Source organism: Scyliorhinus torazame, chromosome 27 (genome assembly GCF_047496885.1).
Source record: "Scyliorhinus torazame isolate Kashiwa2021f chromosome 27, sScyTor2.1, whole genome shotgun sequence".
Taxonomy (NCBI): Eukaryota; Metazoa; Chordata; class Chondrichthyes; order Carcharhiniformes; family Scyliorhinidae; genus Scyliorhinus; species Scyliorhinus torazame.
In genome coordinates, this window is record NC_092733.1 from 37,713,452 (window position 1) to 37,737,053 (window position 23,602).

The window sequence follows — 23,602 nt, forward strand, 5'->3', positions numbered from 1 at the left end:
GATGTAAGTACAGATAAACTAAGCTGCAAGTATTTTCACAACCAATTAAAGAAGGGATATTAAAGTCAACAACAGCAGAAATAGGACTAGGGGAAAAGGAACAAGTATGTGGCATCGTCAAAAAGCAGAAGTGCTAAATTATCTTGATCATCTCATAGCTGTGGCTTTTCAGATGAAAAGTTAAATGTGCAGGAAGTTGAACTGTGAGGAGTTTCTTTTCTCTAGTTGCCTCTCGAGACAAGAAGTTCACCCAGCTGAGAACATGGAGCTGGATGATACATATGAAAATATCGATCGACCAAGAGGAGACAGGGAAAAACAGGAAAACGTGAAGTCAGGTACATCAGTGACCCAATCATTATTGTACAGTTATTCAGTCCTTCGTAATTCACTGGAATTCATTCAAATTCAGCTGAATTAATTTCTCGTTGGTTGAGAAAAGGTTTTGTTGGTAAATTCCACTTTAGAATTAGTGATTTTAGACGAAACAGCGAGTGAAAGCCCCCCGTGACCATCCCTTTAACTAATGGTGAAATTAATAATAAACAGTGAGATAAAGCAGAGGGGTAGAAAATAAAACTGGGACCATCAATTTGAAGATGTTATTGACTGAAATGTGTGAGGAGGATTTTGAAGTAAAGATGCTGATGAGGGACGGTGAAATGTTGAGGAATTGATTAGGAGGAGGTGTATGATGGACAATAGCCTCTGTTCCTTGTCTGATGCAGATTAATGAGTAAATTATATTTAGTATGTTCTTTTTGTAACTCTCCATAACTTGCCTCACTTCAGTTTCCTGTCCATTTTGGATCTTGAAGCCGCTCTTATGGAAAGTTCTTTAATCGAAAAAATGTTGTTCAACTATGTAAAGTTTAAAAATGTCTGATGTGTTGGGTACTCTGGATCTGTGGAAACTGCGTTTACCTTAGCACTAACATAGACAGGCTACCAACACTTGTAATAGTACAACACTATTTTATTAAGCTAGATACTGTTGAACATACTTTCACTGTGGGTTAACACGATGTTAGATTAAACTAAAGACCTATGCCTGTCCTAACCAGCCTATGCACTCAGCACATGGTGAAGATCTGTGCTGTAAGCTGTAAGCTCTGCCCTTCTGAGAGGCTGCATCCCGAATGAGCGGGTAAACTGATGCCCTCTGTCTTTATGGTGAGTGTGCTCAAACTGGTGATTGGCTGTGGTGTTGTGTGTGTTGATTGGTCTTGCTGTGTGTCCATGAGTATGTGTGTGTCTGCACCATGATATACTGGTGTATACTATGACAAGGTCCAGTGTTGACAGCAACACCAGGAACTTCTCTCCAGGAGCAAATAAGGAAAGATTTGGCGTCTTTTGAACAAGACGAGTCCCTCTCCCCCTTTCAGTGATAACATTCTCATACTCGTTACAGAACAAGGTGTCCAATCAGCAGATCCTGTCCGAGGAAAATGTCCACCTCTGGTCATCTCCATTCCCCTGGGTCTCTCCATCCTGCTGTCGGTGGTGATTCTAGGAACTGCAGTTATACTGTGTAAGTTCTGCGAATTGTTTTAAACTTTGGAACATGGCGTTATGTATTCGGTAATGACAGTTCACAAAGTTAATTCAAAGATATGCATAAATGAACATGTATTAATAATGCAGGAGTAATGCACCAATGGACAACACAGTGGTTAGCACTACTGCCTCACAGCGCCAGGGACCCTGGTTCAATTCTGGCCTTGGGTGACTGTCTGCGTGGAGTTTGCACATTCTCCTCCGGTCTGCATGGGTTTCCTCTGGGTGTTCTGGTTTCACCCCACCGTCCAAACATGTGCAGGTTAGATAGATTGGCCATGTTAAATTTCCCCTCATTGTCCAAAGATTGGGTGGGTTTACAGGGATGGGGCGGGGGGAGTGGATCTGGGTAGAATGCCCTTTCGGAGGGACCGTGCATATTTGATGGTCTAAAATGGAGCTGGGACATGCAAGTGGTGATGGTGAAAGGAGATATGGAAGTTGGACTCTGCGCAAAGCACTTCCACTATTATAAATAAATAAGTACTGTTATCAAAAAGAAAATTCTAACTACTTGCCATTATCAGGATTGAGTCTCGCATTTGCAGCACCTATTAAAAATGAGAAATTAGCAATCTTCAGCATTTTTGTTCAGCCTATTTCAAGCTTCATTTCCTCAGTGTTTCTAATTAAAGTGACGCTGCCAAACATCTCAGGATACTGGCTTCCAATAGTTGAATTGTGCCATGAGGGGAACACATACAAATTAACTCTGCAGCACCAAGCTAGTGAACATTTTGAAAGGGGTCTTTTGATATTTTAAACTTGTTTTAATTTAGCTGTGCACGTCCAAATGCTGTAACCCAAATTGCCCTTTTAAATTGTTTGGGTTTGACAGGGACATAACCATGTGGTAAAGGCTCAGACACCAATTTAGTAAATACTGTCTAAGTTTATTGATTATAAACAATTTGTTTGGAACTGATCCACTAAGAGGATGAATATAGGAAAAGCAAACTTTCACTGAAACTCTACCAACTCCAAGCTTTCAAATGGGCAATCAGTCCAGGAGAAATAGACAAAAACTTTAACTCCTCGCACCCACCTTTCTGGGATTTCCGTTGACAGGGAATCTCCCTTGCTGCTGCTTGCTTCCTCAACTGATGGACCAGCATCCTAATCTCCTTCTCCTCATACTCGTAAACTGTCCCTCTGGCTCTCCGCTACTGCCCCACCACCTTCCCCATAGACATCAACCCAAACTCCATCTGGCGCCTCTGCCTCTCCTTCCACAAACCCTCCTCCGGTGCCACTGAGTACCTCCGCTCCACCCTCAGAGTCTCACCTGCCAGCCTGGCTCTCTCCTCACATTCCATCCTCTCCCTATGCGCCCAGACCAAAATAAATTGCCCTCCTAACTACCGCCTTGAGTGACTCCCACAACATGGGGGCTGTGACCTTCCCCATGTTGTTAAACTCCATACAGCCCCGAATGGCAGCCCTCACGCACGTGCACACCTCCTCGTCCGCCAACTGCCGCACATCCAACCTCCACTGCGGCCGTTGGGCCTCCCCCTGAACCACCCACAAATCCACCCGATGAGGCACATGGTCAGAAACCACAATCACCAAGCACCCCGAATCGGCCACCCCTGCCAGCAGCGCCTTGTCCATTATGAAAAAATTAATCTGGGAGTACACCCGGTGCACATGGGAGAAGTACGAGAACCCCTTCGCCCTCAGCCTCCCAAACCTCCATGGGTCCACTCCCCCCCTCCCCCCCCCAATGCACTCCATGACCCCCCCCCCCCCCCCCCACTTCAGCTCCCGAGACATTGCCGACACCTTTGACGAGGTTTGGACTTGACCGCTCCAGACACGGGTCCAGGACCATATTGAAATCACCCCCATAATCAACCGATCAGTGTCCAGGTCCGGAATCCTCCCCAGCACCTCATAAAGTCCACGCCGTCCCAATTCGGGGCATCAACGTTTACCAGGACTACCAGCAACCTCTGTAGCTTCCTACTAACCACACATGCCTAACCCCCAGATTGGCCACAATGCTCCCCAAGTGCCACCCTCTTATTAACATCAGTGTCGGAGACGGACCATGAGAAGGTGATCGAGAGATGGAGATTGGAAGCAAAATTAATAAATTTTTCCAAGTCCAGACTGCAACATGTGGCACTGAAACAGTCATCAATGAACCGATAAAAGAGTTGTGGGATGGGACTGGGCTAGGACTGGAACAAGGAATGTTCCACGCACCCCATAAAGAGACAGGTCAAACTGGGACCCATGCGGGTCCCCACTGCCACACCTTTGGTTTGGAGGAAATGAGACATATTAAAGGGGAAATTGTTCAGTGAGAGAACAAATTCAGCCAGGTGGCGGAGAGTGGTGGACGGGGATTGTACAGGCCTCTGTTCGAGCTAGAAGCAGAGAGTCATCAGACTATTCTGGTTGGAAATGGAGGGAAAGAAGGATTCAACATCCGTGGTAAAGAGACGGCGGTTAGGGCCGAGGAACTGGAAGTTCTTGATGTGATGTAAGGCATCGGAAGAATGACGAATGTAGGTGGGATTGGACTGGATAAGAGGAGAGAGGATGGAGTCAAGATAGGAAGAAATGAGTCCGGTGGCGCAGGAACAGGCTGACACGATGGGCCTACTGGGACAGTCCTGTTTGTGGATTTTAGAGAGGAGGTAGAAGTGGGCTGTTCGCAGAGTTGGGAGATTGAAGATATAAGTTGTGGAAGGAAGATCTCCAGAGGCAATGAGGCCAGTGATAGTCCTGGAAACAATGGCTTGATGCTCGGTGGTGGGGTCATTATCGTGGGGGAGGTAGGAGGAAGTGTCTGAGAGTTGGCGTTCAGCCTCTGTGAGATCGAGGTCAATACGCCAGACAGAAACAGTACCACCCTTGTCGGTGGGTCCAGTGACAAAGTCAGGGTTGGACCTGAGTGAGTGAAGTGCAGCCGGGTGACAGATTAGAGTGGGTGAGAGGAGCAGAGAGATTGAGACGGTCAAGGTCATGCCGACAGTTCTGAATTAAAAAATCAAGGGCAGGTAAGCGGCCGGGGGAGGGGGGTGCAGTCCAGGTGAAGGAGAGTAGTGGAGGCTGGTGAAAGGATCTGTAGAACTGGAGGAATCCTGCCCAAAGAAGTGAGCACGGGGACAAAGACGGCGGAAGAAGAGTTCAGCAATGTTAATTAATTGGACCTGAACCTTTAAGATGGACTTCACCTTTAATTTAAAAAAAAAACAGAAGGATGTGCTAGCATCGGTGATCACTCATCTTGATGGACTTGGCTGTTGAGCAATAAGCTGTTCACTTTGTCGGCTCTTGGCTGATAGTCAATGCTGACTGGTGCTGACTGTTCCGGAATGTTCTGCCAAGGACAGGAAAGCTTCATCTGGATTTTAGTTTTGTTTTGAACTCAGAGCTGAAGGAGGCTTTTTTGAATTCATCTCTCCCCAGAAAAGGGTAAATCTTTCTCAAACACCCCGGTTGGAGGCTTTGTTTCTCCAAGCTGGTAGACATTCCAGTGAGACTGTACACCAAGTAAGAATAAGATGCAAAGCTGAGAGTTGGGTTTGAGGGGAGACAAGGAATCTTAAGGATCCAATCCAGCCACTAGCTGAAAGCAGGGCCAGTTAACAAACCCTTCTTGTAATCTCATGTGGGAAGCTCTGTTCTTTCGTTGGAAAGGCTGTTTGTTGTTCTGGTGGAGTTGGAAACAAGTCAGAAGTAAACAGAAGTGAGGTGGGTTCTTCGAGTGAAGACCTTGGTTAATAAGAGTTAAAGTGACTCCCCAAAGTGGGCAGCACGGTAGCATTGTGGATAGCACAGTTGCTTCACAGCTCCAGGGTCCCGGGTTTGATTCCCTGCTGGGTCACTGTCTGTGCGGAGTCTGCACGTCCTCCCTGTGTGTGAGTGGGTTTCCTCTGGGTGCTCCGGTTTCCTCCCACAGTCCAAAGATGTGCAGGTTAGGTGGATTGGCCAAGATAAATTGCCCTTAGTGTCCAAAATTGCCCTCAGTGTTGGGTGGGGTTACTGGGTTATGGTGATAGGGTAGAGGTGTTGGCCTTGGGTAGGGTGCTCTTTCCAAGAGCCAGTGCAGACCCGATGGGCCGAATGGCCTCCTTCTGCACTGTAAATTCGATGAAATCTATGAAATCCCACTGTCTCGGGGTTCGGACTGAATGTTCGAGCCAGAAGTTTCTCATTACCCATCCAACCGATAGTTCCAAATCACTTTGTGTCCTAGAAGGACAGTCAGCTGGAAAAACAACTTAAACATCCCAAGCAAGGGCACAAATCTTCCATCTCACATTAATCCTCTTTTATTTTTCTCCTCCCCATCCCTCTGCATGTGTCCGTCTTGTGCGTGTTTAGATAGAGGATGGGAGGGTAAAAGTGGGGCGGGGGGAAGTAGTAGATTAGCTGGCTGTAATTCTAGTCTAATTATTGCATGTCTTATCTCTACTTTTGTTCTAAATAAACAGTTGTTGTGTCTCACTTAGAAATCTGGTGCCTGTAAGTCATTGGAGGAGTCATGGGCCAAAGATCTCGGAAACCTTATCCTCGTGATTTGCTTATTCACTTGTGTTGGGACTCTGGGGCCTGTGGGGCTAGAATTGACCGCGCTCTCATCCAGGGTGTCGTAACAAATGTCACCAATGGTGGTGATTAGCTTCAAGTATGCTTTGGAGGTGATAATTGGAGCAGTGCAGGTAAGTCAGAGGGCTGTAGGGCTGGACGACATTACAGAAGTAGAGAATGAGTAGGCTCAATAGAAATACCAAAGCAACAGAACAGGATCGGTCAACTCAAACTGTCAGTTGCCAGAGCAATCCAGACTCGATTCACACCTCCCCTCCTCTTCCATCGCCCTGTCCAGACCTCTGCTTAAAACGAGCATCCATTTTTCACTTAAAAGATGCAGTGGGCTCTGTCTGAATTACTCCTTACACCAGAAACTTTCCGAGTGATCACTTGTGCTAACAAATCCTTCCTCCTTACCTCTTACCTTTTATTTTCACTCACTCCACACTCTCCTTACTCACTTGTCACTCTCTCTCACTCCTTCCTCACTCTACACTCACTCCCTACTCTCTAAGCGACTACTTTAAATTGATACATGTTACTCCCCAATCTTAGAAAATATTCTCGCTCTACTCATTAAAACACAATTTTTAGGACCTCTATTGAATTTTCTGATTGCTTTCTCAAATGCAATGGGAACAGACCAAATCTCTCAAAAATCAATCTTTCCATCCCCACTTTTATCCTGGTGAAACTACACTGAATGATCTCTATACTTTACTGTCCCTTCATTAATAGATGTCCAAAATAACAAACAGATCTCCAAGAATGGTTTCTCCAATACTTTCCAAGTAAGGAAAATTGGCATGTCCATATTGACTCTCACCAACTTTTACAGGTGCACCATAGAAAGCATCCTATCGGGCTGCATCACAGCCTGGTATGGCAACTGCTCGACCCAAGACCGTCAGAGACTACAGAGTCGTGAACATCACCCAGTCCATCACACGAACCCGCCTCCCATCCATTGACTCTGTCTACACCTCCCACTCAGCTTACTCACTCTTCCAACTTCTTCCATGGGCAGGAAATACAAAAGTCTGAAAACACTCACTGACGGATTCAAAAGCAGCTTCTTTCCCGCCGTTACCAGACTATAAAACGACCCTCTTTATAGACTGACCTGATCTCTTCACACATCTTCTCTACTGAGTAGTACTACACCCCTGTATGCTTCACCCGATGCCTGTGTCCATGTATTTACATTGTGTATGTTATGTTTGCCCTATTATGTATTTTCTTTTCATGTATGGTATGATCTGTTTCAGCTGCATGAGAACAATATCTTGTCACGTACACTGTACCTCAGTATACGTGACAACAATCCAATCCAATATACAATTTATTATTTCTTGTTTTTTCTCTTGTTTGTCTCTGATTGTATAATCTTCTTTTTTTAAAATAAATTTAGAGTACCCAATTATTTTTTTTCCCCAATTAAGGGGCAATCTTAGTGTGGCCAATCCACCTAGCCTGCACATCTTTGGGTTGTGGGGGTGAAATCCACGCAGACACGGGGAGAATGTGCAAACTCCACACGGACAGTGACCCAGGGCCGGGATTCGAACCCGGGTCCTCAGCGCCGTCAGCAGCAATGTCAAGTGCCAAGTGCCACCCTTTCAATCTCCTATTTAGCATCAAGGAATTGTATTTGAAGCCCTAGGTCTCTCTTCATTGACAATCCTTCCACTGTCTGTATATTCCCTGATGTCAAGTCTCTGAGTTTTAGGATTAGCAAAAGTGTCTTATTTGAAACCGTATTGAATGCTTTCTGCAATTCCACATGCATCATAACCATAGTAATTTCCCTCTCAACCGCCTTCTTCAGAAATATTTCAAGATGGTTTATTGGATATCTTCCACTCTCTACAAATTGATATTGGCTTTCTAATCAGCTGAAATTTATCTGAGTGTTCAGTCACCCTATTCTTAATTATATATTCCAATTACGAATAAAATTTAGCTATACCCAAAGAGTGATTAGAATGATGAATTTGTTGACATAGGGAATGGTTGATACAAATAGTATAGATGCAGTTCAGGGAATTTAGACAGGAATTGGATGTAGAAGGGACATAAGGTATTGTAGTCAATGAGGAGTTTATTTCCGACTCACAGCTCGGAAATACAGCAACAAAGCAACAGTCCAAGTCCCAGCAGGGACGATCCTGAGCTGCCAGCTCCTTCCTGGGTCAGCTTTTGTCGAAGGAAATTAATGAGCCCCACTGTTGGGCCTCCATTTCTCACAGGGGGAGATGGTACTCCACAGGGAGGTAAATTGAATCATCCCCGTGGATCTAATGAGGGTTGTAACAAAAGGGTTGCAATGATTTGGATGTGAAAAGATGGGAGAAGACTCGAGTACAACATACACACTGCCATGGACTTATTGGGCTGAGTAGTTTCTATCTATGCTGTGTGTGATGTAATCCTCTGGAATTTACCCCCAACAAATGTGAATATAACAGTTTTGCAATTTCCTAATTTCTTTCTCTCATATTGCAAACTTCTCCAAATTAAATTATCTCCGTTACCTGTATACTCATTTCACTCACCTGCCCATGTCTATCTTATCTCTTTTACATCCTACTTCACTGTGCGCCAAGCTCCTAATTTTGAGTCTTCAGTCTTTCTGGGATTGGGCCTTGTTAAATTTCAACTCAGCAAACCCAGGAAGAAAAGTGGACCTTGACCCAACTCTGATCCCTGGGGTTAACCATGTCTGAACCCTCCCTAGTCCACAGGTGATGTACATGTAAGAGGAAGTACGCAACAATCCATGCAGAGATGGGGAAAGAAGGGGAAATTGAATTTGAGTTGAAAAGTAAAGGTTGGCCTGACCATGTGATTTTCCCCATGAGAGGCAGGAGGAGATAATGACGTACAAGCTAATGCGTGAGTCGAAGCCTTTCTCCATTTCAGTCACACAGGTAATTGGCGAAATGAAGATGTCAGAAACCGATTTGAAGATGGAACTTTCCGAATTGAAGAGTAATGGTGAGTGTGAATTCCCAATCTGACAGATCTTTGCGTCTCCAGTTCAGAGATATCTCTAGTTTTCAGATCATTCTTTTGACAATCACTCCGGACACGTGTTGAAATACGTTTGAGCCGGGGGGAGTTTCAGCTCTATCTGTGGACAATAAAACAAATAAAGTCACTGAATATAAATTCTGGGTGGGATTCTAAGTGTTAGATTTTTGGTGTTGTTGCCAGGACAGAATCGGTGGACTTCTACAACAGCAAAATTGGGGCAGCTCCCGGAACAATTTTCAATGATTAATGAGCGCCACCGGCAAGATTGATTGCAATAAAAAATGGTGTTTGACATGCCGGGATTGACATTTAAGAGGCTGACAAGCTGCAGACGCATATGAGCAGTCTGCTCCCCACACACACCCATCCCAGTCGAAAAGAGCATGCAGAGCAGACTCCAGTTCATGGACAATGAACTTGAGACCCTGTTGGATGCCATGGAGGAGAGTCAGGCAACCCTGTACCCCGGAGTGGGAAGGAGGTTGCCACCCGCCACCATGCACTGGGCCTGGGCGTAGGTGGAAGAGGTTGTGAGCGCTGTGGGACACATCTCCAAGACAGGACAGTGCCCGAAAAAACTGCACAACCTCCTAAGGGTAGCCAGGATGAATAGGCAGCACCATGGCCCTGGCACCAACTGCCGTCCGACAGACCCGAAACACCATTCCCTCCCCACCCGGAGGGTGACCGAATACTCAATCTGCACTACGTGCCAACAATTATCGTGGCTGCCATGGCCGGCTGCCCTGCTCACGAAGACCACAGCTATCCTTCAGAAGGAGCAGACAGTCAGAGGGCGGCCTGACCCCAGCGGCTAGGTGCCACCCAGGAAGGTTTCGGGCTTCTGAAAGGGGGTGTCGGCAACCATCCAGCGCCTGCAGGTGCAGTTGGAGGAGTCCAACTGCGTGCAGGAGCAGGAGATGCTGCGGCCATGAATGCAACCCAGTAAAACCACGTCAGTGGCATCTGAGGTCGAGGCCTTGGGTGCAAAGGTATCGGCCATGGGTCAAGATGTCCAAGGCCTAGGGAACTCTGTGCATGCAGTGGCCAAGGCCCGGGACAGGGTTGCCCTCTGACAGGCAGTCATGTACCAGGGACACCTGGACATTGCAGCGGATCCTGTGTGTGGCCAGTAAAAGTGGGTCATGGCTGAGAGCGTCACCAGTATTGACCGGTTACTGGCTGACATGGCACAGACCCAGAGGGAGGTGGCAAAGTCACAGGTAGTGTGGGGTAGTCTCAGAGGGAGGTGGTCCACTCCCTCTTTTCCAACATCGTGAGCATCGAGACCTTGCTCGGGACGGGAGCGAGCCTCGCGGACTGGCAGTGCAAGGTGGTGGGGAGCCTCAGGGGTTAGCTCCACTCTCACCCCAATCCCATGGAGTAGCCCGGGGGCCATCTGGCACATGGAGGGAGACGGAGGTGATGGGGTACGGGCCGATGATGCCCATAGGGGAGGTGCAGGAACACCGCAGCCTTGTTCACCCCTCGCCTGTCCCTGGCACATCTGATGGGCAGCAGGCAGAACAGGCCGGTACCATTCCACCTGGGACACCCAAGCAGCAGCCGGGCCTATTGTTATTGGCCAGGGGTTTAGAAAACACTAAAGTATATCTTGGAGTTCACCTGACCAACAACTGTTTATAAGTTTTGGTTATGAGGAGCATAAGGGTCTACCTTTCAGGTGTTATTCGATGGAGGCCTTAAGCCCTTTAAATCAAAGACAAAGTTCATTCTGCGAATTCAGTTAACATTTCTATAAACACACAAATTTTTGTCAACTACAAACATAAATACCCCACACAGCTACAGTTCTCTCCAATATATAACACTTAATGACTTCCCTTTCAACTGTTTCAATTTGATAACATCCAATAAACCAAAAAAAAACTTTTACCAAAACAGTACATTTGAATTATTTCCAGAAAACAGGTAGCACTTTTAAATTGTCAAGTGATCTGGTTATCTTTATCCGAAAGAACAAGCGAGATTTCAGCTTCTGTCACTCCAGATGGTATATACCAAAGAACAAAGAACAAAGAAAAGTACAGCACAGGAACAGGCCCTTCGGCCCTCCAAGCCCGTGCCGACCATGCAGCCCGACTAAACTACAATCTTCTACACTTCCTGGGTCTGTATCCTTCTATTCCCATCCTATTCATATATTTGTCAAGATGCCCCTTAAATGTCCCTATCGTCCCTGCTTCCACTACCTCCTCCGGTAGCGAGTTCCAGGCACCCTCTACCCTCTGCGTAAAAAACTTGCCTCGTACATCTACTCTAAACCTTGCCCCTCTCACCTTAAACCTATGCCGACTAGTAATTGACCCCTCTACCCCGGGGAAAAGCCTCTGACTATCCATGGCCTAGTGGACACATCCATTGTATTCAAAAGGTATTCATTCCCACTTTTTATTTTAGGAAGCGGTCCTACACAAACAATTAAGATCGTTGTAAAAGGTTCCTCAAATGCTGGAATGGGTATTAAGGGCGCTGGTTTTATCACCACTTGAGGTTTCCCAATCACTTGACATGTGTGACATGATCAACAAAATTTAACTACATCTTTATGTAGTCCAGGCCAATAAAAATGTTTTTGTATTTTAGCTTGAGTTTTCCTTATTCCCAAATGACCTCCCACTGGTACCTCATGTGCAACTCGCAACACCTCCTTTCTATAACCTACCGGCAATACTGCTTGATGAACATCTGCCCACTTTTCATCCACCTGCATATGTAAAGGTCTCCATTTTCTCATCAAGACATCATTTTTAAGGTAACAACATTCTGGTACACACTCAGATTCCTCCTCCGTGTATGCTTTCTGATACATCCGTTTTATTTCTATATCTTTCTGTTGTTCCTCCGCCAAGTTTCATGATCTAAAATTATCCGCCTCATCCTCCACCTGTTCTTGTTCTTTTCCAACCATCTGATCAAAAATTATTTCTGAAGGGCACCACGGTGGCATAGTGATGAGCATTGCCGCCTCACGGCGCTGAGATCATAGAATCATAGAATCATAGAAGTTTACAGCATGGAAACAGGCCCTTCGGCCCAACCAGTCCATGCCGCCCAGTTTTTTACCATTAAGCTAGTCCCAGATGCCCGCACTTGGCCCATAACACTCTATACCCATAGATCCCAGGTTCGATCCCGGCTCTGGGTCACTGTCCGTGTGAAGTTTGCACATTCTCCCCGTGTTTGCGTGGGTTGCACCCCCCAACATAAAGAAGTGCAGGGTAGGTGGATTGGCCATGGGAAATTGCCCCTTAATTGGTAAAAATGAATTGGGTACACTAAATTTATATTTAAAAAAAAGAAATAATTTCTGAAGATTGAACTTCAACTTCATCTTCACTCTCTGATTCTCCTCTTGTCTTAACCTGTGACTTTGCGACCTTGTTACTACACAATCCGGAAATATCCCAGGATATTCGTCCTTCAACACTTCAGTTGTCTGATTTTCCACTGGCTTATCAACTACAGTCGGCATCACTGCCACCTGCGATCCAGCTATATCATTACCCAAGATAAACTGTATTCCTGGAGAAGATAGTGTCTCTATTACTCCTACTATCACTTCACCACTCTTCACTGGACTTTCCAACCTTACCTTATAGAATGGAACTCTACTCTTCTCACCCTGAATTCCGCATATTACCACCTTTTCTGGCAATATTCCTCCCAAAGTACATAACGCCTCATCTCTTACCATTAAAGATTGACTAGCTCCTGTATCTTTTAATATTCTGACTTCTTTACATACTCCTTCTGGTACACATGAGTAAACTTTACCCACACAAGTAAATTCTTTAAAGAGATCTGGGATCTTCTTATCAATCACCTCTTGATCAGGCTGTACAATTTTTGCACCTCCTTCGCTTCACTTGGGCTTTGCTTTACCACTTTAACAAACCCCACTGGCTTATCCTGTTTTACCAGCCTTCCCAGTGCTTTGTTTCAACCCCAACACTGTGACTTTACATGGCCTAGTTTATGACAGTAAAAACATCTGGGGCGAAATTCTCCGGTATCTGCGCAACGTCCGCTGACCGGCGCCAAAAGCGGCGCAAATCAGTCCGGTATCGTGCCGCCCCAAAGGTGCGTAATCCTCTGCATCTTGGTGGGCCGAGCACTAACCTTGAGGGGCTAGGACCGCGCTGGACTGATTTCTGCCCCGCCAACTGGCGGAAAAGGCCTTTGGTGCCCTGCCAGCTGGCGGGGAAATGACATCTCCGGGTGGCGCTTGCGCGGGAGCGTTAGCGGCCGCTGACAGTTTCCCGCGCATGCGCAGTGGAGAGAGTCTCTTCCGCCTCCGCCATGGTGGAGACCGTGGCGAAGGCGGAAGGGAAAGAGTGCCCCCACGGCACAGGCCCGCCCGCGGATCGGTGGGCCCCGATCGCGGGCCAGATCGCCCCGCGCCCCCCCAGGACCCTGGAGCCCGCCCGCGCTGCCTTGTCCCGCCGGTAAGAGAGGTGGTTTAATCCATGCCGGCGGGACAGGCATTCTAGCAGCGGGACTTCAGTCCATCCGGGCCGGAGAATCGCGGGGGGGGGCCCGCCAACCGGCGCGGCGCGATTCCGGCCCCCGCCAAATCTCCGGTGCCGGAGAATTCGGCAACCGGCGGGGGCGGGATTCACGCCAGCCCCCGGCGATTCTCCGACCCGGCGGGGGTCGGAGAATCTCGCCCCTGAAACTTTTAATTTCTCTTCCACCCTCCTGGATTTAAAAAAAAATCTGAGGTACACTCTCCTTATTATCTCCCATCAGATCCCCTATACCTTTACCACTTGAATATTTCTCTTTTCCCCAGTTTCTATCCCCCACAGGCTGAAACTGATGTCGGAAATCAAACTTTGATTTATGAACTAATTCATAATCATCTGCCATTTCTGCTGCTAATCTCGCAGTTTTAACCCTCTGCTCTTCCACATGAACTCTCACTACTTCAGGAATTGAATTTTTAAACTCCTCCAAAAGTATAATTTCTCTGAGAGCTTCATATGTTTGGTCTATTTTCAAAGCCCTTATCCATCTATCAAAATTACTCTGTTTGATCCTTTCAAACTCCATGTATGTTTGACCAGGTTCTTTCCTTAAATTTCTAAACCTTTGTCTACGGGCTTAAGACACTAGTATCTTCGGTCTGTGCGCATTCAGGACCTTGACCTTCCCGTTAAGAACATAGAACATAGAACATAGAACATAGAAAAATACAGCACAGAACAGGCCCTTCGGCCCACGATGTTGTGCCGAATTTTTGTCCTAGATTAATCATAGATTATCATTGAATTTACAGTGCAGGAGGCCACTCGGCCCCTCGAGTCTGCACCGGCTCTTGGAAAGAGCACCCTACCCAAACTCAACACTTCCACCCAACACCAAGGGCAATTTGGACATTAAGGGCAATTTATCATTGGCCAATTCACCTAACCCGCACATCTTTGGACTGTGGGAGGAAACCGGAGCACCCGGAGGAAACCCACGCAGACACGGGGAGGACGTGCAGACTCCGCACAGACAGTGACCCAAGCCGGAATCGAACCTGGGACCCTGGAGCTGTGAAGCATTGTGCTATCCACAATGCTACCGTGCTGCCCTTGAGAACAAATAAATCTACACTATAATTTTACTGTAATCCATGTACCTATCCAATAGCTGCTTGAAGGTCCCTAATGTTTCCGACTCAACTACTTCCACAGGCAGTGCATTCCATGCCCCCACTACTCTCTGGGTAAAGAACCTACCACTGATATCCCTCCTATATCTTCCACCTTTCACCTTAAATTTATGTCCCCTTGTAATGGTTTGTTCCACCCGGGGAAAAAGTCTCTGACTGTCTACTCTATCTATTCACCTGATCATCTTATAAACCTCTATCAAGTCGCCCCTCATCCTTCTCCGTTCTAATGAGAAAAGGCCTAGCACCCTCAACCTTTCCTCGTAAGACCTACTCTCCATTCCAGGCAACATCCTGGTAAATCTTCTTTGCACCTTTTCCAAAGCTTCCACATCCTTCCTAAAATGAGGCGACCAGAACTGTACACAGTACTCTAAATGTGGCCTTACCAAAGTTTTGTACAGCTGCATCATCACCTTACGGCTCTTAAACTCAATCCCTCTGTTAATGAACGCGAGCACACCATAGGCCTTCTTCACAGCTCTATCCACTTGAGTGGCAACTTTCAAAGATGTATGAACATAGACCCCAAGATCTCTCTGCTCCGCCACATTGCCAAGAACTCTACCATTAACCCTGTATTCCGCATTCATATTTGTCCTTCCAAAATGGACAACCTCACACTTTTCAGGGTTAAACTCCATCTGCCACTTCTCAGCCCAGCTCTGCATCCTATCTATGTCTCTTTGCAGTCGACAACAGCCCTCCTTACTATCCACAACTCCACTAATCTTCGTATCGTCTGCAAATTTACTGACCCACCCTTCAACTCCCTCATCCAAGTCATTAATGAAAATCACAAACAGCAGAGGACCCAGAACTGATCCCTGCGGTACGCCACTGGTAACTGGGATCCAGGCTGAATATTTGCCATCCACCACCACTCTCTGACTTCTATCGGTTAGCCAGTTCATTATCCAACTGGCCAAATTTCCCACTATCCCATGCCTCCTTACTTTGTGCAGAAGCCTACCATGGGGAACTTTATCAAATGCCTTACTAAAATCCATGTACACTACATCCACTGCTTTACCTTCATCCACATGCTTGGTCACTTCCTCAAAGAATTCAATAAGATTTGTAAGGCAAGACCTACCCCTCACAAATCCGTGCTGACTATCCCTAATCAAGCAGTGTCTTTCCAGATGCTCAGAAATCCTATCCTTCAGTACCCTTTCCATGACTTTGCCTACCACCGAAGTAAGACAAACTGGCCTATAATTCCCAGGGTTATCCCTAGTCCCTTTTTTGAACAGGGGTACGACATTCGCCACTCTCCAATTCCCTGGTACCACCCCTGTTGACAGTGAGGACGAAAAGATCATTGCCACGGCTCTGCAATTTCATCTGTTGCTTCCCATAGAATCCTTGCTTGCTTGCCATTTTAACAAAAGACCCTGCTCCCTTGCCCACATGTCTGTTCTTGGCCTGCTGCAATGTTACAGTGAAGCTCAACACAAACTGGAGGAACAACATCTCATCTTCCGGTTAGTCACGCTACAGCATTCCGGTCTCAACATCATATTCAACAACATCAGATGATTAGCTCTACCCCACCTCGACCCATTTGTTCTCATCCCATTTCATTTTAACTGTCTTTTACCATTTCTTTCTTTCTTGTGTTTCTTAATATATATTTAACCCCCCCCCCCCGGCCCCATCTTATCCACCTTTCCTTACCCTTTCTCCTCTTTGCTTTCCCCTTCCCCTCCCCCATGTCTACATCTATCACAGTTCACCCTCGAATGTTAGTTTTTCTGCTGTTTGGCCTTTCACATCTTATGTTCTCTCTGGGGATGGCCATTAGCACTCCTTTCCCGTGGTTTCTGTGGCCATTAGCACCCGGTTTCCCATGGTTTCTGTGGCTATGACTCATCTTTCATTCTCTACCCACAGTATAAATATTTCCCACTTTCTCAGTATGTTAGCTTTGAAAAAGAGTTATTGGACTTGAAACGTTAGCTCGTTTCTCTCTGTACAGATGCTGCCAGATCTGCTCAGATTTTCCAGCATTTTCTCTTGCGTTTCAGACTCCAGCATCCGCAGTAATTTGCTTTTAATTACAGAAACTAACACTTTGTGGGATTTATACAATGAAAATAAACTTACAAAACATTCTCCCCAAAAGATTTCCTACTTGATTAGGCACACAAATAAACATCTGCAGGCACAACCCCCTCTGTGTATTTAAGTATCAAAAATCCAGGACCGTTACACCAAACGCAAAGCTGCTCTCATTTTAGTGAGGCAAACCACCCAATACCACTCTGCTGTGAAATTGTGGACTTCAGTCACCAGTCTAATTTTTGCATCCCCAAGACTTTTTTGGCTTAACTAAGTGGCTGATTTTCCTTAGCTTCTTCATAGCTGTTTCCCTAGCACAGAACAGCACTTCAGGAGGTTCCATATGGCCACAGCACCTGAGCTCTTAAGAACATAAGATCTAGAAGCAGGAGTAGGCCCCCTGCCCCTCGTGCCTGCTCCGCCATTCAATGAGATCATGGCTGATCTTTTGTGGACTCAGCTCCACTTTCCGGCCTGAACACCATAACCCCTAATCCCTTTATTCTTCAAAAAACTATCTATCTTTATCTTAAAAACATTTAATGAAGGAGCCTCTACTGCTTCACTGGGCAAGGAATTCCATAGATTCACAACCCTTTGGGTGAAGAAGTTCCTCCTAAACTCATTCCTAAATCTACTTCCCCTTATTTTGAGGCTATGCCCCCTAGTTCTGCTTTCACCCGCCAGTGGAAACAACCTGCCCGCATCTATCCTATCTATTCCCTTCATAATTTTATGTGTTTCTATAAGATCCCCCCTCATCCTTCTAAATTCCAACGAGTACAGTCCCAGTCTACTCAACCTCTCCTCATAATCCACCCGTTTCAGCGCTGGGATTAACCTAGTGAATCTCCTCTGCACACTCTCCAGTGCCAGTACGTCCTTTCTCAAGTAAGGAGACCAAAACTGAACACAATACTCCAGGTGTGGCCTCACTAACACCTTATACAATTGCAGCATAACCTCCCTAGTCTTAAACTCCATCCCTCTGCAAATGAAGGACAAAATTCCATTTGCCTTCTTAATCACCTGTTGTACCTGTGAACCAACGTTTTGCGACTCATGCACAACCAGGTCTCTCTGCACAGCAGCATGTTTTAATATTTTATCATTTAAATAATATTACCTTTTGCTGTTATTCCAACCAAAATGGATAACCTCACATTTGTCAATATTGTATTCCATCTGCCAGACCCTAGCCTATTCACTTTGCCTATCCAAATCCCTCTGCAGACTTCCAGTATCCTCTGCACTTTTTGCTTTACCACTTATCTTAGTGTCGTCTGCAAACTTGGACACATTGCCCTTGGTCCCCAACTCCAAATCATCTAAGTAAATTGTGAACAGTTGTGGGCCCAACACTGATCCCTGAGGGACACCACTAGCTACTGATTGCCAACCAGAGAAACACCCATTAATCCCCACTCTTTGCTTTCTATAAATTAACCAATCCTCTATCCATGCTACTACTTTCCCCTTAATGCCATGCATCTTTATCTTATGCAGCAACCTTTCGTGTGGCACCTTGTCAAAGGCTTTCTGGAAATCCAGATATACCACATCCATTGGCTCCCCGTTATCTACTGCACTGGTAATGTCCTCAAAAAATTCCACTAAATTAGTTAGGCATGTCCTGCCCTTTATGAACCCATGCTGCGTCTGCCCAATGGGACAATTTCCATCCAGATGCCTCGCTATTTCTTCCTTGATGATAGATTCCAGCATCTTCCCTACTACCGAAGTTAAGCTCACTGGCCTATAATTACCCGCTTTCTGCCTACCTCCTTTTTTAAACAGTGGTGTCACGTTTGCTCATTTCCAATCCGCCGGGACCACCCCAGAGTCTAGTGAATTTTGGTAAATTATCACTAGTGCATTTGCAATTTCCCTAGCTATCTCTTTTAGCACTCTGGGATGCATTCCATCAGGGCCAGGAGACGTGTCTACCTTTAGCCCCATTCGCTTGCCCATCACTACCTCCTTGGTGATAACAATCCTCTCAAGGTCCTCACCTGTCATAGCCTCATTTCCATCAGTCACTGGCATGTTATTTGTGTCTTCCATTGTGAAGACCGACCCAAAAAACCTGTTCAGTCCTCAGCCATTTCCTCATCTCCCATTATTAAATCTCCCTTCTCATCCTCTAAAGGACCAATATTTATGTTAGCCACTCTTTTTTGTCTTTTATATTTGTGGAAACTTTTACTATCTTTTTTTATATTCTGAGCAAGTTTACTCTCATAATCTATCTCACTCTTCTTTATAGCTTTTTTAGTAGCTTTCTGTTGCCCCATAAAGAGTTCCCAGTCCTCTAGTCTCCCACTAATCTTTGCTACTTTGTATGCTTTTTCCTTCAATTTGATACTCTCCCTTATTTCCTTAGATATCCACGGTCGATGTTCCCTCTTTCTACCGTCCTTCCTTTTTGTTGGTATAAACCTTTGCTGAGCACTGTGAAAAATCCCTTGGAAGGTTCTCCACTGTTCCTCAACTATTTCACCATAAAGTCTTTGCTCCCAGTCCACCTTAGCTAGTTCTTCTCTCATCCCATTGTAATCTCCTTTGTTTAAGCACAAAACACTAGTGTTTGATTTTACCTTCTCACCCTCCATCTTTTTAAATTCCACCATATTGTGATCGCTCCTTCCGAGAGGATCCCTAACTATGAGATCATTAATCAATCCTGTGTCATTACACAGGACCAGATCTAGGGCCGTTTATTCCCTCGTAGGTTCCATTACATACTATTCTAGGAAACTATCACGGATACATTCGATAAACTCCACCTCAATGCTGCCTTGACTGACCTGGTTAAACCAATCGACATGTAGATTAAAATCCCGCATGATAACTGCTGTACCATTTCTACATGCATCAGTTATTTATTTGTTTATTGCCTGCCCCACCATAATGTTACTATTTGGTGGCCTATAGACTACTCCTATCAGTGACTTTTTCGCCTTACTATTTCTAATTCCCACCCAAATGGATTCAACCTTATCCTCCATAGCACCGGTGTCATCCCTTACTGTTGCCCGAATGTCATCCTTAAATAACAGAGCTACACCACCTCCCTTACCATCCACTCTGTCCTTCCGAATAGTTTCAGACCCTTGGATATTTAACTCCCAGTCGTGACCATCCTTTAACCATGTTTCAGTAATGGCCACTAAATCATAGTCATTCACGATGATTTGCGCCATCAACTCATTTACCTTATTCCGAATACTATGAGCATTCAGGTAAAGTACACTTATGTTGCCTTTTTTACCTCTGTTCTGAATCTTAACACCTCGATCAGTAACCTCTCCTAAGTTATATTTCCTCTTAACCTTTCTCCTAATTTTCCTTGTCGTTGAACCCATATCTTCATGTAACAACCTGCCGCGTCACTTACCATTAATGTTTTCACTTCCTGTTTTATTCCTTTGAGTATTCCTGGTCCTATTCACTGAGCTCCCCTCAGTAACTGTACCTTGTACTGTCGCCCTTTTTGATTTTTGACTATGGCTTCTCTGCCTTATACTTTCCCCCTGCCACATTAGTTTAAACTCTCCCCAACAGCTCAACAAACACCCCCCCCCCCCCAGGACATCGGTTCCAGTCCTTCCCAGGTGCAGACCGTCCGGTTTGTACTGGTCCCACCTCCCCCAGAACCGGTTCCAATGCCCCAGGAATTTGAATCCCTCCCTCTTGCACCATCTCTCGAGCCACGCATTCATCCTATCTATCCTGACATTCCTACTCTGACTAGCTCGTGGCACTGGTAGCAATTCTGAGATTACTACCTTTGAGGTCCTACTTTTTAGTTTAACTCCTAACTCCCTGAATTCAGCTTGTAGGACCTCGTCCCGTTTTTTTACCTATATCGTTGGTGCCTATGTGTACCACGACAGCGGGCTGTTCAACCTCTCCCCCACAAAATGTCCTGAAGCCGCTCCTCTCTTTAACATCTCTCTTTAAGTATACTCCCATCGTTGAGGTCATCACTCTTGGAAAAGTTACTCAGCTTCAGCCTCTCTGAAGGAATACACCATTGGACTTTGATTCTGGACTCTGGAATCCTGCAAAACATTATTCTTACGTTGGTTGTGGTCTCTGCCCACTACCTCTTTATTTCCATATCCTTTTCTTATTGTGTGAGTGCACCGTAGCGACACTTCACCAACATTTTGAGTTTGTACAAAATAACCTAACCCCTTTTAATTCACCCTGTCTCGAGTTTGCTGAGAATAGCAGTGCATTAAAGCTGGGAGCCTTGGTGAAATAAGCCACGGCTGATAAAGAGGGAAATCAAAAACCAAAAGCACTCTTCTGTTTATGGATGGGTGGCGAGGGGAGAAATCAAAGTTCCTTTGAATTAAATTCCGTCCTGTCCACAACACCATGCCAACATCAGCAAATATGCCCACTTCAGGGGCGAAATTCTCCGGAAACGGCGCGATGTCCGCCGACTGGCGCCCAAAACGGCACAAATCAGTCGGGCATCGCGCCGCCCCAAAGGTGCGGAATGCTTTGCATCTTTGGGGGCCGAGCCCCAACCTTAAGGGGCTAGGTCGGCGCCGGACGAATTTTCGCCCTGCCAGCTGGCGGAAAAGGCATTTGGTGCCCCGCCAGCTGGCGCGGAAATGACATCTCCGAGCGGCGCATGCGCGGGAGCGTTAGTGGCTGCTGACGGCATTCCCGCGCATGCGCAGTGGAGTGAGACTCTTCCGCCTCCCCCATGGTGGAGACCGTGGCGAACGTGGAAGGGAAAGAGTGCCCCCACGGCACAGGCCCGCCCGCGGATCGGTGGGCCCCGATCGCGGGCCAGGCCACCGTGGGGGCACCCCCCGGGGCCAGATCGCCCCGCGCCCCCCCCCCCAGGACCCCGGAGCCCGCCCGCGCCGCCTTGTCCCGCCGGTAAGGTAGGTGGTTTAATTTATGCCGGTGGGACAGGCATTTTAGCGGCGGGACTGCGGCCCATCCGGTCCAGAGAATCGCGGGGGGTGGCCCGCCAATCGGCGCAGCGCGATTCCCGCCCGCGCCGAATATCCGGTGGTGGAGAATTCGGCAACCGGCGGGGGCGGGATTCACGCCAGGCCCCGGCGATTCTCCGACCCGGCGGGGGGTCAGAGAATCTCGCCCCTGATCTCATGATGAAGGAAGTCATTATTGAAACAGCTGAAGATAGTTGGGCCGTAACAATGCGTTGAAGCACTCCAGCAGCAATGTTCTGAATCTCTAGATGGGACTGCAGCTTCTGGAGAAGTTAGCTGTAACTTCTTTTTCAGAGCCCGTGGTGCTCTTCTGTCTTGGAGTCAAAATCAGTCTCTCTCACCACAGTTCTAGAATTCAGCATTTATCTGACTGAGTTAGTAATCCAGAGACCCAGGTTAATGGGAGGCACGGTGGCACAGTGGTTAGAACTGCTGCCTCACAGTTCCAGGGACCCGAGTTCAATCCGGCCTTGGGTGACTGTCTGTGTGGAGTTTGCCTTTTATCTCCGTGTCTGTGTTGATTTCCTCTGGGTGCTCTGGTTTCCTCCCAAAGCCCAAAGATGTACAGCTTAGATGGAATGGCCATGCTAAATTTCGCCTTAGTGTCCAAAAGGTTAGATGGGGTGACTGGGTTACGGGAATAGGGTGGAGGCATGGCTTAAGTAGGGTGCTCTTTCCAAGGGCCAGTGCAGACTCGATGGGCCTAATGGCCTCCTTCTGCATTGTGCATTCTAAATTCAGTCTTTGTGGGATTGGGCCTTGTTAAATTTCAACTCAGCAAACCAAGAACAAAAGTGGACCTTGGCTCAGCTCTGATCCCTGGGATTAACCATGTCTGAGCCCTCCCTAATCGACTGGAGATGTACATGGAAGAGATGATGTGCAACAATCCATGCAGAGATGGGGAAAGAAGGGGAAATTGAATTTGAGTTGAAAAGTAAAGGTTGGCATGTGATTTTCCCCATGAGGGACAGGAGGAGATAATGACGTACAAGCTCATGTGTGAGTCAAAGCCTTTCTCCATTTCAGTCACACAGATAATTGGCGAAATGAAGATGTCAGAAACCGATTTGAAGATGGAACTTGCCCAGTTGAAGAATAATAGTGAGTATGAATTCCCAATCTGACAGATCTTTGCGTCTCCAGTTCAGAGATATCTCTAGTTTTTAGATCATTCTTTTGACATGTTGAAATGCGTTTGAGCTGGGGGAGCTTCAGCTGTACCTGTGGACAATAAGACAATGAGATGGTCCAGTCGGTGTGAAAGTCACTGAACTGAAAATTCTGTATTTTTCTTTATCACACGTTAAAATATAAACCCCAACCTGCATTGATAAAATATTACATAATTTGATGCATGTCTACCTCACGGGAATCAATTTTAGGGAGATGTGTTATGATCTGTTATGATCTGGCAGATGTTAATTGGCACACAAACCAAATTCCGAAGGGGAACTTGGCCCATTTATCACAACGCTTATCAACTCTTCAGCAAACAAGTCTTGTGCTCAAAATACAAAGGCGATACAAAAAGAAGAGTTGAGATCATAGAATTTGTGATATGATTCTATTAAATGAACTTTTCTTTTTGTATTTCTTTGTATTTTGACCACAAGAAGACATGTTTACTGAATTTAAAAGTGACAAATTGCAGTAACATTTTGGGGGATTTTAAATATTAAATTAACACATTTTATAAGAAAAGAAAACTTAAACAGAGAAGATTACA

At 46.2% G+C, this 23,602-nt stretch overlaps 1 protein-coding gene across 3 annotated transcripts in view; it reads left to right on the forward strand.

Annotated features, from left to right (window-relative positions):
- Positions 1–247: 247 nt before the first annotated feature.
- The window catches only part of LOC140403405 (CD209 antigen-like protein C), an 82,393-nt gene continuing 59,038 nt past the window's right edge, over positions 248–23,602 (forward strand). For all 3 annotated transcript variants that reach the window (XM_072491332.1, XM_072491333.1, XM_072491334.1), the window contains exons 1-4: positions 248–338; positions 1,415–1,534; positions 9,034–9,108; positions 22,903–22,977. In XM_072491332.1, the coding sequence (XP_072347433.1) occupies positions 263–338; positions 1,415–1,534; positions 9,034–9,108; positions 22,903–22,977 (346 nt within the window). In that variant the 5' untranslated portion in view covers positions 248–262. The remainder of the gene's footprint in view (positions 339–1,414; positions 1,535–9,033; positions 9,109–22,902; positions 22,978–23,602) is intronic.